Source organism: Hetaerina americana, unplaced genomic scaffold, assembly GCF_022747635.1.
Source record: "Hetaerina americana unplaced genomic scaffold, ioHetAmer1.1.p SCAF_8, whole genome shotgun sequence".
NCBI classification, from domain to species: domain Eukaryota; kingdom Metazoa; phylum Arthropoda; class Insecta; order Odonata; family Calopterygidae; genus Hetaerina; species Hetaerina americana.
This window is the reverse complement of record NW_027287427.1, coordinates 11,635,977-11,651,481: the sequence shown is the minus strand read 5'-3', so window position 1 is coordinate 11,651,481 and position 15,505 is coordinate 11,635,977. Positions and strand designations below refer to the sequence as shown.

The following is a 15,505-nucleotide window of genomic DNA, read 5'->3' as shown; positions in this document are numbered from 1 at the left end:
TTAACTACACTAAAAAGAGCATGTGGTCATTTAGATAATCATTTGATTTTTTTTATTTCCAAATTCAGTTGATACTTGAAAGTAGGACTGACCATCTCAGTCAGAGAGATCGGCCAAAAGCCCTCCACTTCCAAACATCAAGGGCTCTGATCACAAACATGCGTTCACCTGAGTTAGGTTCACTTGCTGACCTATCTCAGTGCTTGAATGCCTTTCAAGAAGGAAGACTATTTTATGGGGGATCAACGTTTCCATCACAAACTACTGACTTCCAGGTTGTCATTGACAAATTTTTGTCACATCTTAATGGTAAGAGTGATTCCTCTTTTTGTTAGATATATTTTATATTTCATTCAATGAAGTTTATTCCATAACCAATAAGACATTGAGGATTGGAAGTACTTTATAGAATTATTAGATGATGGCTTTTGTTTAATGAGATTGCATAATTAGCTCTCAACGTTTTGTGTGGAGAAAAGTTTGAGGAAATACAATGTTCAGGTAAACTAAGATTCTCGGAAAAAGTTGGCATGCCCATAGACCAAAATGTGAATTTAAATGATAAAAAGGTTCTCTTTAGGGGTTGGTGCAGTCAAGAAAAGCATGGTGTTGAGTTCGGAATAGTCTCCTAACTAATTTCTTCCAGATTGCCTTATTCTTAAATTCCTTTGTCCCTGGCATATCCTTACATATTTTTCAGATGCTGTTATTTTCCTGAGACTTCTAACATATCTTGTGTCGGAAGTTAATTTGCACACATTCACTAATGACTTCTTAATAAGCCCCCTTTCTTCCAAACCATAAACCCTTTTTTCTATCATTATTTGTTTGAGGAGCCTCCAAAAATGAGACATTCTAGGTGGGACTTGTGACAGACACCCATCATTTTAATATCAAACTTAAAATACTTCCCATTTGTGCAGCATGACCACTGCTTAATACCTAAATTGATGTTATAGTTAGGCAAGTTAAAGATTGTGCACTAGCACATTCAGAGAGATTGTTTCCCCATATTCCAAATTTCATCTTGAATTTTATTCAATCCATGCAAATGGAAGGTCCAAGAGTGAAAAGTAGCTTAAAGTTTGGCCTCGTTCATGACAAAATTGCAAAATTAATTGTACTCTCCAATGTGGAATTGGGCATTAAAAGTAGACTAACTACAAATATTCTATGTGCTTTAACATTGAGTAGTTTAATTCCATTTTAAATACTACATGCAGTATTTGAATTACATTAATTATAGATTTAATTGTAAAATAACATTTAACCCTTGATCTTGTGCATCTCAAAGATACACTAGAAAGGCAAGCAATGTTAAGTGCTGCTAAATTACTAACATTTTATCAAAGGGAATTTTACTTTATGATATGTTAAGTAATTTTTTTTAAATGCCTTACTTTAGAACACTTAATCAGTTAAGGTGTAATGAATAGTAAAAGTAAATCCCGAGTTCAATTCTTTTCCACATCAGGCACTGAGGTAGTTTAGGCCTCTTGGTTACTTTTGGTGGCTGATATAATGCTAAACTGGACACTTCACCATTGTGATGACCTAAAGACACCAGAAAATATTGGTAAAATGGGCAGCATGTTGATAAATTTGGCTGAATGGTCTCAAAAGATGTCATTATGTATTTAGATTGAGTTTGGTGAGAATAGATGGAAAAGTAATCATCTTGAGAAGAATTATTGTTGAAGCAATAAAACCAATTATGGTGGAATTCCACGTGGATAATTTCCATTGGTACACTTGCATTTATACCATGTGAACCAATGTAAGATACTAATTAGGTATGTGATCTGGCCAGCATATGACTGAAACTTACTTCAAAATTTAGATAGGTTTAAATGTATCCAAAGTATAATTTTTCAATTACTAATTTCTTCGGTTTAGTTTTGAATTGATAAAAATAATGTTTGTATTTAGTTTGATACCATAGTTGAAGTTTTGGGGGCCAAATACCTTTAAGTATCTAGGTTAGTGTTCAACTGGTGGTACATATACCCTCAGTTGCACATGATGTGCTGTTTTGTGGAATGCAAGATGCAGAATATATAGAATTATGGCATACTAAAGCAGAATTAAATTTTTTGTCATCATATGATTTGGTACTTTCCCCCTCCTTCATAATTTTAGGTATTTGTAATTAGAGCATGGGAAGTGGCACTTCATGAAACAAGGTTGTGAAACACTGATGTAGGTAGCTTAAGTTTTGAAACCTGATTACAAATGCCTGCTTTGCATGTAGGCAGATATCTGTTTTAACTTCGTAAATATTAAAAACTGTCATTAGGACATAATCCCAAACTTCAGGCATTTTAAGAAATCCATTCCCTCTTCCAAGTTGGTGACTTGTGTACATACATATTGAAATTTAAGAGAAATGCTTGGATTGTATTTTGTTCTGGCACAAATCAGTAATTACCTATTTCACTCTCTAAAATTGGTCTTATTGTATTTGCTGATTATTTTTCCATCTCCCTCAGTTCATTGCAGTTGCATATCAATATGTTGTTGTTGGCAAATTCATTTGTTCGAGTGTCAATCTTTTTCTTCAATTAATCTCCTCTTTTAATGCCAATGCAGGTAAGGACCATCTTCGGGAAGCACCACGACTTCCTGGTAACTCGGTTCCTGAAACGGATAAAAAAGTTTCTCGCGAAATGCTCTGGATAGAAGCAAAGGATGTGTGGTACATCACCTGTGATCCAGTGTGGGCAGAATTCCATGGAGCGAGTGCAGTCGGGGGAAAAACAGTGCCATTATTTGATGCATTTCCCCTCCGACTGTGGGCATACATTCGACCCCCAACGGAGACCCTTGTTACGCACTCCCCTCGCGTAGCTGACATACATGTTCTCGCACACATTTCTGCCTTGGTAAGCGTGCAACTAAACCACTACCAGTACCTCTTCCTACTACGCCTCTCAGATGATATCAGAGAAGCCTTGTCGTACCTTGCCCTTGACTCCAATATCATTGCCTCAAGACAAAAGTCAATGGGTAAGCCATCGTTAAAGGGGTCTCTGGTAGTTGGTGCCATACTTCCCCAAGTTGAGGTTAGCCTAGTCATGCCATCCCAAACCCCAGGGAGGGAGGAAGAAGACTCGGATGGTGGCTCATCGGTTGTGACGGGGGAGGGTCGAGTAGCACTACCTCCATTACCAATAGAATTACCAGAACCTAACATGGGTGTTGGGGGTTGCACCATAGTTGCCAGTGAGTCAGCCTCACCACTTTCTGAAGATATTGGCCCAGAGCTTCACTGGACGACTGACTTTCCAGAAGTAATTGGACCACGGGCCAATGGCGATGCTCCTGGACCATCAGCTAGTTGGGCTGATGTGAAAAACCGTCAGTCAGTTGATCGGAGGCAACCCCTGACAGGACCAAGCAACAACCAGAGCTCAAACGCCAGTGCGGGCTTTAATCTCGTAATGAGAAAGGGGCTGTCAAACTTGATGACATCAATTGATTCAACTTTCGGCATAAGGCCGACTACTGGTACTGAGGATTCGAGTGATACTGTGTCAATAAGGAGTGATGCGAGCTCAGAGGACAGTGATATGTTTGAAATAGTGAACTTGGAAGCACAAGAAGCTAGTGCTGATGCCATATTTAGGGTATGTACCCGGCCTACTGTGAATGTCCCTTTGCCTGTGGTGGAAATGGCGAGTGAGGTGCTGGAGCAAGAAGGGGAGGAGACATCATCGTCAACTAATCACTCATTTCGTAGTCTCTGCAAAAGGAAAGACCTGGTGAGTAATTATCTATAAGCTGATAAGATCAGTCTCGTGCCATAATTTTTGCTTCCATGAATTGGACTTGCAGGCTAACTGCGGGGGTTGCAGTTATGATGCTGTCTGTCAATTAAGCACCACAATTAAGTTTTTTCAGTTCTCATCAAGAACAAAGCTATTATTTCTAGTGAATTTTTCATATTTTTGGTGCTTGGGAGCCAGTTAAAGTATAACTTTAATGATATTATACTCTGGCTAGAGATGCATATTCATATAATCTGCATTGAAAAAGAAGATTAATGGGGGAGTAAGTTGCTACTAATGTATTAAGAAATACTGAAAAAAAATGATCAAGTCGCTTGATATTCTTATGAAAAATTTTGAACTATTAGGGTACAAAATTTTGTGTAAATTAATGTTTCCTAAGGCCTACTTGGAGCCATATGTAATTTTCGTTTCAATCTTTATTGCAATTTTACCATTGATTGAACTTTACATCATGTTTTTGGGGCACATGTAAGGTATGTAGATGATCTGGCTATCCATGGGGAGATTGGATTAAGATACATTTTAATTTGCCCTTGGGCTACTCCCTTGCAGTTAAAGAAGTTTGATAGGAAGCATAGAGACAAAGCAAGAGAAACAACTATGGTGTTCATGTTACAAAAAACCTTTTACTTTTTTTTAAAGAAATTGAAAACATAATTGTGAGAATAATGCTCATGTATTAAAAATTTCTATATTATGACGGGTCAGTGAGATTGTGCTGATGTAATCGATCCTGATGAAGTTTTCAAAATAAGTTAAGAGTTTGCATGAGAATACCTCTCCATCATGTTTGCACCTGTTCAGAAGGCTACTGAAGCCAGTTAATACTAAAAAGTTCAGCCAGCTTATTCTGAGGGGTTTGAGAGATGGTTGAGGCCGATGCTTAGTGGATATCAATTTGTAAAGCAGGAATAAAGAATCAAAGACTTCGTGTTTACACTGGAAAGAATTTATTGTCGTCGACTGGTTTCACTACACTGTAGCATCATCCTGAGTGGGTTTTAATTTTTTCATCTATTTTCCTCATCCCTTATCTGGGAGGACTTCTGTATTTACGAACATTCAAGTCTTTGGTGGAGAGGAACCCGTCTAGTTGGTATTCAAATCCACAACCTCTGGAGTGGAGTCAATGGCTATGCCCCACTGTGACATTCAGTGACATTGCCCTGGGTGAAGTAAGCCTTTAAAAAACATTATTTATTATAAATAATACATCAGATTGGGGAAAATAATGTTTCAGTGTCAGCATTTTTCCATTGTAATGTATGTAGGTAATTTCATTGAGTAATTCCTGTCTTCCTTTTTGTTTCCAATGACAATAGAATCAGAACGAAATACTCTTCTTCTTTCTTGTTCCCTATAGTTTTTAAGTATTGATTTTCGAGAATAAGGAATACCGGTCGTTCTGTGGGGACATTCAGTTGTGTGACCACGATGAACCTCTGGTAGAGAATCTGTGAGCAACTTCATTTAGTTTCCTTCTTGACATTCCTACTTTCTCTTAAGACCTGTTGTTTTTGATTGAAGAAATAAATGGTCTGTATGTACTTAAAACATAGAAAATTATTTCTTTATAGTTGAAGAAAGCAGTGGCCATTTTTTTAAAATATAGATGAAAAAGTCTTAGGTGCTCCTTTTTTGTTGGAAAGGGTATAAATTTATCATCAATTTATGACTGTCCACTAATTTCCGAAATGATCATCAAAATTCATTTTTTATCTTTAAAATTACTGTTAGCAAATTCATTCAGTGGAATTTTGTCTTGTTAAAAAGAAGCCACTTTGAAATAGTCCACACTTTTATAGCAATACAGTCAATAGTGTCAATTTCACTTTCAAAAGGATTCCTTTAAAAACTGCCTCAAAAGGATATTTCTGTACAACCATTGAAGGTAGTTGGGTTATTTTTATTGATGTATTGATTATTACCATGCGATTTATTTTCTGTCTTTGCAAATCACTCTGAAATTTCCAAGTTAATAATCTAAGGTTTCAAAAGAACTTTTGATGGTTTATGTTTTGCATCTAATTATTATAAATTGATTTATTTTAGTTATTTACTGCGTTTGATGCAGGACAGACTTTTGGTTCTGCTTTCGTTAATTTAACCCAGACATAATTTTTATAGCCCTAATAATTCCTTCTGTGAGTTTTTTTTTGATGAAGTGTATGGAAATATCTAACAATGGCCATGCAAAATATGTATATGATCTTAATGAATGTTATTAGTATTATCTGATATTAGTGTGTGATATACAGTCATACCAACTTTAATGGCTGATTAACTTGATGACAAATTGAGTAGCATCAGGCGTGATGTGGTGGAATTTGAGCATAATAACTGATCGAAGAACTTTTCCATTTGATAATTTTATTTTATTTTATGACCGGGTTTTAATGTATTAACCTGATGATGATTTAATACATCAAAACCCAGTCGTAAAATTTAAAAAAAATTTTTTCAAGTGGAAAAGTGCTTTGATCAGTTATTCATTAACTTGATTACATTTCATTAAATGACAATTTCAAGCCACCTGCGATATTCATGTGGAACTATACCTTATATTTCTGTCTGGCGAATAAAATACATGTTAATCTGCCAAATTATGTGAGTTGTTGGGTAAGTTCTTTGGAAAAAATATTAAAAAATTATTTTGGGTGAATTCTCCAACTTTTTTAAGCCACCCTAAAAGAATTTCAGTTGGTCCACAAAATGGGCATTTGTGTTGGCTCCTCATTCTATGTGAATTATTTTCCACCAAGCCATTTTTTCAAGTTTGGAAATAAAAAAGTCACTGGGGGGCCAAATATCTTATCTAAATTCTCATGAAAAATCTTAGGAGTTATTGAATGATCCACGTATACAAGCTGGTAGCAATTAACAGTCAGTGACATAATAATTTTTTACGTACAACTTGGCAATTTCACAAAAAAATTGAAGCATTATACTAAAAAAATATGAACGGTTATCAAACGTAAATAAGTATAGAAATACATTGTTTCACATTTGAAGATAACTGTGATATTTTAATTATATGCATGTTTGTTATTGTGGGGCTTTGTTGAGGACCACCTACCCTTAATGCTAGAGAAGTTATAAGGAAATTTCTCGCTTTAGTTCACCGCTAGTTACATCTGAAAGGGAACCTAATAATTGATGGTAAACAGGGTAAAAATTAATCCTTAGGCTTCTACAAAGTCTATCTGATGAATCCGTGCTGCTTCCGGGAATTACTGTCGCGTAGGTGAGTTGATAGACAACTGTTATGCCCCCAGTCTTGGAGGCATCTTCAGGTCAAAGGGATCTGTGTTGCAATTTGGCCGCTATGTGTAGGAGATGCTGACTGGCCGGGAGCCCGGAGGTCGGTCAGCAGGACGGTCCATCAGATGCAGGACCAAGGGGGACCAAAGGACCACAGATAAAAAACACTTCCAACTCTCGGCAATTGCCAAACATGCATGGTCGGAACTGGGACACACAATTAAGTTCGACCAAACTAAATTGATGGCAAGAGAGAGCATTACTTTCTGAGACCCATTAGAGAAGCGGTAGAAATAATGAAGAACCCAAAAAATTTCAACTGTGAGGATGTCTACACCCTGACTTCCACATGGAAAAGGGTGATTTCCATTCGCTGCCAATCAGAGAACTCCTGGCCAGTCAGCGTCTCCTATGTATTGCAGCCAAATTGTAACACAGATCACTTTGACCTGAAGATGCCTCCTGGACTGAGAGTGAAACAGTTGTCATTCAACTCACCTATGCAACGGTAATTCCCGGAAGCAGCATGGATTCAGGACAGAAACTGTTAACTTTCCATTGGCATAAATAGGAAATAGTAGCAAAGCTGTACTCGTCATAGGACAGTGCAAACTGATCCCTTATTGGCAGAGCATTATCTTTAGTTTTCATTATTATGTCAGTGAACTAATAAATCCACAATTAGCAACTGCCATTGACAAGACAGGGTAATGAACGTTAATATGCTCAGAGTTCATGGTCCAGCCTCATCTGCTTGTTTCCATGCCATGTCATCTATGTATATCCCTCATGCCATCTCATCACATGCTATGTCATCTCGCGCATCAAAATGTAAAAATGAGAAATTAAAGTGCTTCACTCATTTGCTTTCATTGCAGGTTTCCATGACCACTTTCAAGTTGAGTAAAGTGGAATTTATTCAACAGTCAGAGGGTTTTATTTCCTCCATGAAGGTTCAGATTGACAACATCGTCTCTGAAGAATGCGGATCCATCCCATGGGATGAGTTTCAGGTATTTTTCATCCCCATTGTTGAGATGTTTCCACCCTCATTATGGTCATTCCTGGTACTGATTACAGTATTTGGGACCCATATTCAGTTCATTGTTACCTCAGCTGAAAGGAGCTTGTTTGCCATTGGCTATGTGTTGTTTTAATCCCTGCCTCAAGAGCCATTTATTGGCTTCTTGTGAGTGGCTGCTTTATAGTACACTACATACTAAGATGGATTTACATTTGAGTATAGCATTGTTCTTAGTAAAGCCACTTTTTACTCATGACTCAAGGGAATCCCAGAGTAGGAAAATTTTGTTGCTATTGATGACCAACATGCCTTGTTTTTCAGTGATAGACGCCAGCGCTTAATGTATTAAAATTATTTAATGAATTTTATCAAGATGACTCATATTTTATCAAAAATGGTATGTCATCACCATGCAATACTTCTGGTGCTATACCTATCACACTGAAACATAAGCTCAAGTACAAATTAAGTACATATACATTTTTAACCCCCCTTTAGATGGACTCATGTATTAACTTCAGGTGCCATTTGTTTAGTTCTCACTCAAAAGCGGCGAACCTGAAGACTTAAATGGTGCGTTGTTCTAGTGTTATCCTCAATTTATTGGAAGTGGTAGGGTTGGATAATATCATGGTGTAATATTTTTGAAAAATAACTCCTAGTTATGCCAATAATGGTGTTAATATCATAATTGTTAGTTCACTTATTAAGCTAGATGCTGTTTCTATATGATCTAATAGCTATGTTTGTTTTTTGACTTGTTCATTTACTCCAAATTCTAATGTTTTAATGTCACCATTGGATGAATATTTTTTCATAACTTAAAGGTAAAATGTGCAATAGAAGAAAAACCTTAGAATGAAGTAAAAGTTTAACTGTTTTATAGTGATGAATGGATAAAAGACTTAAGAGGGCGGTTCAATAAGTACTTGTGTTAGGAATGCAGAAACCATTTTTTCAAAAACATTTTTTTATTTTTCAACATAGTTCCCTTTTAGAAAGATAAACTTCTCCCAACGTTCCAGCCATTTTTTTAACCCCTCCAGAAAATAGAATGTTGAACTCTCCAAAATATGCCTCTGTCTCGGCAATAACTTCCTCATTTGAGCTAAATTTTTTTCCCGCGGGCCATTTCATCATGTTAGGGAATAAGAAAAAGTTGCAGGGAGCCAGATCAGGTGAATACGGGGGGTACGGCAGCAGTTCACAATGTAGTTCATGCAGTTTGGGGGCGATAACTCTGGATGAATGTGTTGTCCACCGTGAGCAATCCCCATCCATCAGGCCGACAATTTTTTCATCACCAACTTATCATGTAAAATATTAATTGCCGTTCTGGTCGACACACCCACGGCCTCTGCTACTTCACGCACTTTCGTTCGTCGATCAGCAAGAATCATGGCATGGACTTTTTGAATGATTTCCTCGGTAACCACGTCTGCTGGGCATCCTGGTTGCTCCTCATCAAAAACAGATGTTTGCCCATGTTAAAATTCGTTGAACCAATATCTAACTGTGGTCATAGATGGCAAAGTGTCCCCATAAACAGCATCCAACTTTGCTTTTATCTCCTCGCATTTCTTCCCATCCAAAAACAAAAAGTGAATTATCGAATGATGCTGCTCTTTTTCCATCTCGGCGAAAATCACGAAACAAGTCTTACTCGAATGGCTGCCAAATTTAAGCTAACCTTTAAATCAGTCTGAAATTTGTTTCACCGTCGTTTGATCGATGGCAGTCATCAAACACGGGTACTTATTGAACCACCCTCGTATGTTAAATACGAGAATTATTGGCATAGTGGCAGTAACTAATAAATAATAACAAGCGTGGGGATAAAAGCAAGAAAAATAAAAATTTCCAAAGATATTTCATAACTTGCAGTGGGGAAAAAGTATCTAATAATGCTGCCAAAATTTGATAAAGGAAATATGGCAGCAGAAAAAGAAGAAAATCACCAGAGAAAGGTGGAAAACGTTTCTTACTAACAAGTAGGCTAAGCTGAATGACTTAAAACTTCCATAAATCAAGATTCTTGGTAGTCCCATGCGAGAAAGACCATGGACCCTCATTTAACAAGCACGTGGCGTAGTGAGTACCAAAGAGCTACCTGAAGAGAGCATGACTCCCTGGTAGCTGATGAAGTACTGCCAATGACACTCACCACCAGCGGACCTTCATGGTCATCTGGACTACATTATTCACTGTTAATTTGAAAGGAAATGCCAGAAATAGCCTGTGACAAATGGACCTTTCTCTATTCAGAAGTGTTTTAATTACTTCTGTAGTGGTTATACAAATGCATTTAATTATCATTTTAGTATTAGGAGAGGTCAGCCTTAGTATTAATATTTATTCTCCAGGAATCATACATGGACACATGCAAATATAGCATTTGCGTGTGTCCATGATTCCTGGAAGACTCCATCCAGAAAGTAATAGTTAAATGCACTGTTGCTTGTACAGTTACTTGTAAAGAAAATAAAGATAATTAATTTAAAAAGTAACTATTTTGTGTGTGCTTATGTACACATATGACACCATTAACACACTCAGTTTTTTCTAAGATGTTCCACAAATGACATGATAGAACACTCTTATCTTCTAATTATATGCCTTTATTGAATATATGCATAAAAAGATTTACGGGTAGATGATTTCCAAACCTTCTGTAAAAATATTATTACTGCTATGGGGTAGAGAAGTAAGAAAACATCTGGGCCCAAGGATTGAATGAGCATTAACAACTCAGCAAATTGGTTGGGTGTAGTGTGAAGAAAACACATCTGCTTTAAGTAGCCAGTAAGGTTTTTTGCAGTTGATATTCATTGTGGAGTTAAGTGCTTGGTAGACTGTACTTTCTCCACCCCTGCCATATAATGGTGAAAGTCAGTAACTGTACACTACTGACATTATAATATAGCTATCTAAGTGCTATGTTCTCTCAAGAACTCCTGAAGACTTAGTTTGTTAGTATCCTCATGGGTCAGTCACTCAAATAATGAATGTCTGCGTCTGGTGCAGAAAGAACTTCCAAAATACATGTTTCACAGGAACCATGTTTTATGAGCTCAAAAAAGTCATTATAAGCAGTCTTTTGCTATTTCTGTACTAATGCTGTATGGTTAAATGATCACATATAATGCATAATGTTCAGGCTTTCTTTCACTAAACCTTCTTTTATTCCCATAGTATAAATAGCTAATAAATCATTCCTAATCATTGACTAATTATTCATTTGACTTGAATAATTAGCATTTATTTATTCATTATTATATGCTATATACCTCATTTCGGTTTGATTGGAACATTACTGTTCATCTTTTCGGCAGAATGATAACAGTGTGTTTATTCCTCTCCTTGGTGGAATATGATTAATGGGCAGGTTATGCAATAATCAGTAATGAAGCATTTTTTTGTTGCTAGTGAAATTAGGCTCCTCTGCGCTTTACATAATATCTCGCTGATAGTTAATAGCAATCATGAATCATGGAGTCCTTGTGGCATATGTAAAATTGAGTTGTTGTTTCTAGGACTTCAGGCAACCCATGGTATGGTTTACCACAAATGATTTCGTGTACTGAAGAGTGGATGTATTTTTTGCTCTTCTGGCTCATTTCATTGATATTCATTCATATTTGTGAGTCATATTATTTTGTAAAAAAATAGCCTAATTTATGAAAGCAGTGTTATTTTTTCCCAACAATAAGTTATACTAGTGAATATCAGAAATATTTCTGTACTATTTTTATTTTAGCTTGTCTACTTGTACTGATTCACAAGGGTCTAGCTGTCTGCCATGCCTTTTAAAAAAAGTTGATTGTGAAACATTGAGATGAAATGTGGCAGGAAGGTATTTTTGCTAGATCTAATATTATTATTAGCAGTAGTGTTGTAGCTTTGAATAGATTTTTAATGGACTCTGGCTCTTCATGCTACTGTATTCATAAACCATAACGAACGTGACACAAGCATTCATTAAAATAAATCCTAAATATTGCAGTAGCTCATAAAATATGCATACTTTTTACTTCCCTCAATTGCATCCAAATTGCATATTCTTTTACTCTACCTTGCTTTCTCAGTCTCCCCTCTATAGCATCCCCAGCATCCCATCGTCTCTCAGTATCTCCTACACTCATGTATGTTGCCTTCTTCAAATATCTCCTAATAGCTCTCTCTTCATAGTCTCTCATTAATAAGTCGTTAATAGTCTGTCTTCTTCCATCATGCTTAGAAGGTAATTTTTTAGTTTTCCTTTTCATTGATTTTATTTTCTGCATTCTCCTCTGCCCCCCATTCCATAAGACTCCATCAAACCTTATCCCTTGCCTTAATAACCAAGTTTTCAAGCCGTACAAAACCGCTCATTATTAAAGTTTTCACCAGATTTTCATTTTCATCTTTACTTAAGGTGCCAGTCATCAATTCCTACTTCTCAGTAAATGCTTCCTTACCTGATACAATTCTTTTTATACCCCTACTACTTTTCTCTTCCTCCAAAACACTTCCAAATAGCTAAAATTTCCACCTGTTCTATTTTCATGTCCCTATTTTGTAATGTTTATGTTAGCCTTTCTACTTTTGAGAATCTCATCACCTTAAATTTCTTATGACTAATTTTCATTCCATATCAATCACACTTAGTCCTCATTGTGCTAAGTAATGATTGTAGCCCTTTGGCTTGGCTGGTGATCTAGTGCTTGATCATATCCAAATTGATTTGAGGAGTTGTCCACCTACTTTTACTCAAGCTTAAAGCCCTTCCCTTGCCTCCATTACCAATCTGCATATACAGGTGTATGTATATATATATATATATATATATATATATATATATATATACACCTGTGTATATAAAAAATATCTTTATATATATATATATATATACGAGGGTCATCCGGAAAGTAGTACCCGTTCGTGAAATAAAGACACAAAAGTAAATATTAACAAACATAAAAAATTTTATTTGAAAGAGGATACTTTAAACTACTTCTCAACATAATCTCCAAGCAAATTAAGGCATTTGTCATAACGTGCGACAAGTTTCTGTATTCCTGCTGCATAGTCCTTCGCCGCCAGCTCATTGAGATACGCGAGGGACCCATCTTGCACAAATTTTTGCATAATGCAGATGGTGTTTAACAATTTCATGAACAATTGTTCGAGAAACATTGGGAAAATGCTCACAGATGTCATCAATTGTGACGCGCCGATCGTTCCTCACGAATTCGTCAACTGAGCTCACCAGTTGGTCTGTAATGACAGACGGTCTCCCCGAACGCTCATCGTCGTGTGTGTTCCCCCTCCCCATGTTGAAGTTGCGACACCACCGCCGAACAGACGACTCGTCCATTACATTGTCTCCATACACCTCCTTTAATTGGCGATGAATATCACATGGGCGAACGTTTCTTGCATTGAGGAATTTAATCACTGCCCTCACTTCACAACTGGCGGCGTTCTCAATTTTTTTAAACATTGTAAACAATCACAGAAACAACACAGGCAATGCTAGCGTCACGCAACTTGGCTCAGAGAAGGCAGACAAGCCACTGAAGCTATCTGACCTCGTCCAGCGGCTACTCGCGTCGTCAGCACTTCATGCGGCACGAACGGGTACTACTTTCCGGATGACCCTCGTGCGTGTGTGTGTGTGTGTGTGTGTGTGTATATATATATATATATATATATATATATATATATATATATATATATATATATATATATATATATATATATATATATATATATATATATGTATTTAAGATCTGGTGTTAATGGATATCCCTGTCATGCCTGGTTGTACTTTATATCCCTTTCTACTAGAAACCACAATGTTGCTATGGCATCATGTGTACCATTCTAAAGCATGTGTACCTTTCTAAACAAGAATTGATCGTCACCTTTTTTCTCATTTGCTCTCCTGCTCCATGCCCTTGCTAGATGAAAATAACTGGAAAAAAACATTTTTGAAAAATTGCTGTTTTGGGTTTTGTTGCTAATTTTTTTTCAAATACATTTGATGAGTGCTGTAATATTGAAATTTGAGGGAGAGTTTGGGTTTTAATACAAATGACAATCTATCAGTAATTCATTACTTTCCCTTTCTACCCTTCTTCATTTCCATTGATGTAATTTTCTTCCTGCAAATTGACTGTAGATTTAGAAAACTGGTTTAAAAACATAAATTATTGTATTTTAAATTTAAGAGGGCATGGTGGCCAGTGGGGAGAGCAGATTTTGGTTTAGACCCTTGAGATACTTGTAGGATGGTCTGGAGCTTAAATTCCAATAGATGTTGTTGGACTACCCTAATTGAAATACCATCAGTAATATTTTCTAGTTACCATACTTTGTCATAAACGAGGAATCACCCCCAAAATTGGGAAGTGTGGATATTTGAGTCAAGACCCTCTCACATTGAAAGTCAACCTTTGGGCTTATTGCTGTGATATTACTATGCAATTGAAACTAAGAAGAGCACTGGAATTCAGGGAGAGAGGGGTAAGCCTTATCCCACGTATGCATATCTAAGGATAACTGTTAGAGAACCAACTGATATCACAAGGCAGTATAAGGTGCTATATTTTCCTATGTGAGATAGTAGTTGACGTATAGTAGTTTGCTAATTACATATATACATTACTTTTCTGATGTTTCAGAAGTTATGTAAGTATATGGTCTTCCAGTCCGTTGATACTCAGCAAATTGATACATTTTCCTAATTTTTTTGATTTTTCAATAAATGTACTAGTTATGCATACATACATAAACTGCATCTGTTTTTAAATTATTAGTACATGCTCACATATTTTGGAATTAGGCTCTGATTATAGACCATCTTTAGATTTCATACAAACCCTGTCTTCTATGAACATTATTAAGGCAGATATGTATTTTTGCAAGATGCTAGTGTGATTATGTGACAAAAGATAGCTTTGTGTTTTGATAACCATCTGCTGTTCCCCTGAGTCTATGAGCTTTGGGCTTCACTATTTTCAGTTGGATACTTAATTGTTACCTCCTTCATATGGAAACATGGTATGCCTTGTAGCTTTTTCAAACTTCTGGCTTACTTAGCCTTTAAAATTTTTCTCTTCCTAATTGCTTTTCTAATGAAACATTTTCTTCTTTGTTTATTCTGCCCGTGGTCAAATTCACAGTATGTGAGGGCTCGCACTTTCATTGTTCTGTCATACATTAGTATTTGACTTCTGTTTTTAATTCAATGTTTAAAAATACTCACCAAGATAAAATAAGAATGAAATTTTATTATTATGTTGATAATAAATTTAAATAATTATATTTTCATCATGCCCATTTAATTGTAGGCACAAGTTGGATCATACTTTTTATGAATTTTATTTCAGCTGTTGATACCCAAGCAAAAGTACAACAAATCTCGGTAGTAATTTGGTGAATGTAT

At 36.2% G+C, this 15,505-nt stretch overlaps 1 protein-coding gene across 3 annotated transcripts in view; it reads left to right on the top strand.

Annotated features, from left to right (window-relative positions):
* LOC139697539 (bridge-like lipid transfer protein family member 3B) overlaps window positions 1-15,505 on the top strand; it is a 61,921-nt gene that overhangs the window by 21,240 nt on the left and 25,176 nt on the right. For all 3 annotated transcript variants that reach the window (XM_071596280.1, XM_071596279.1, XM_071596281.1), the window contains exons 11-13: window positions 69-309; window positions 2,590-3,761; window positions 7,931-8,065. In XM_071596280.1, coding sequence (XP_071452381.1) covers window positions 69-309; window positions 2,590-3,761; window positions 7,931-8,065 — 1,548 coding nt within the window. The remainder of the gene's footprint in view (window positions 1-68; window positions 310-2,589; window positions 3,762-7,930; window positions 8,066-15,505) is intronic.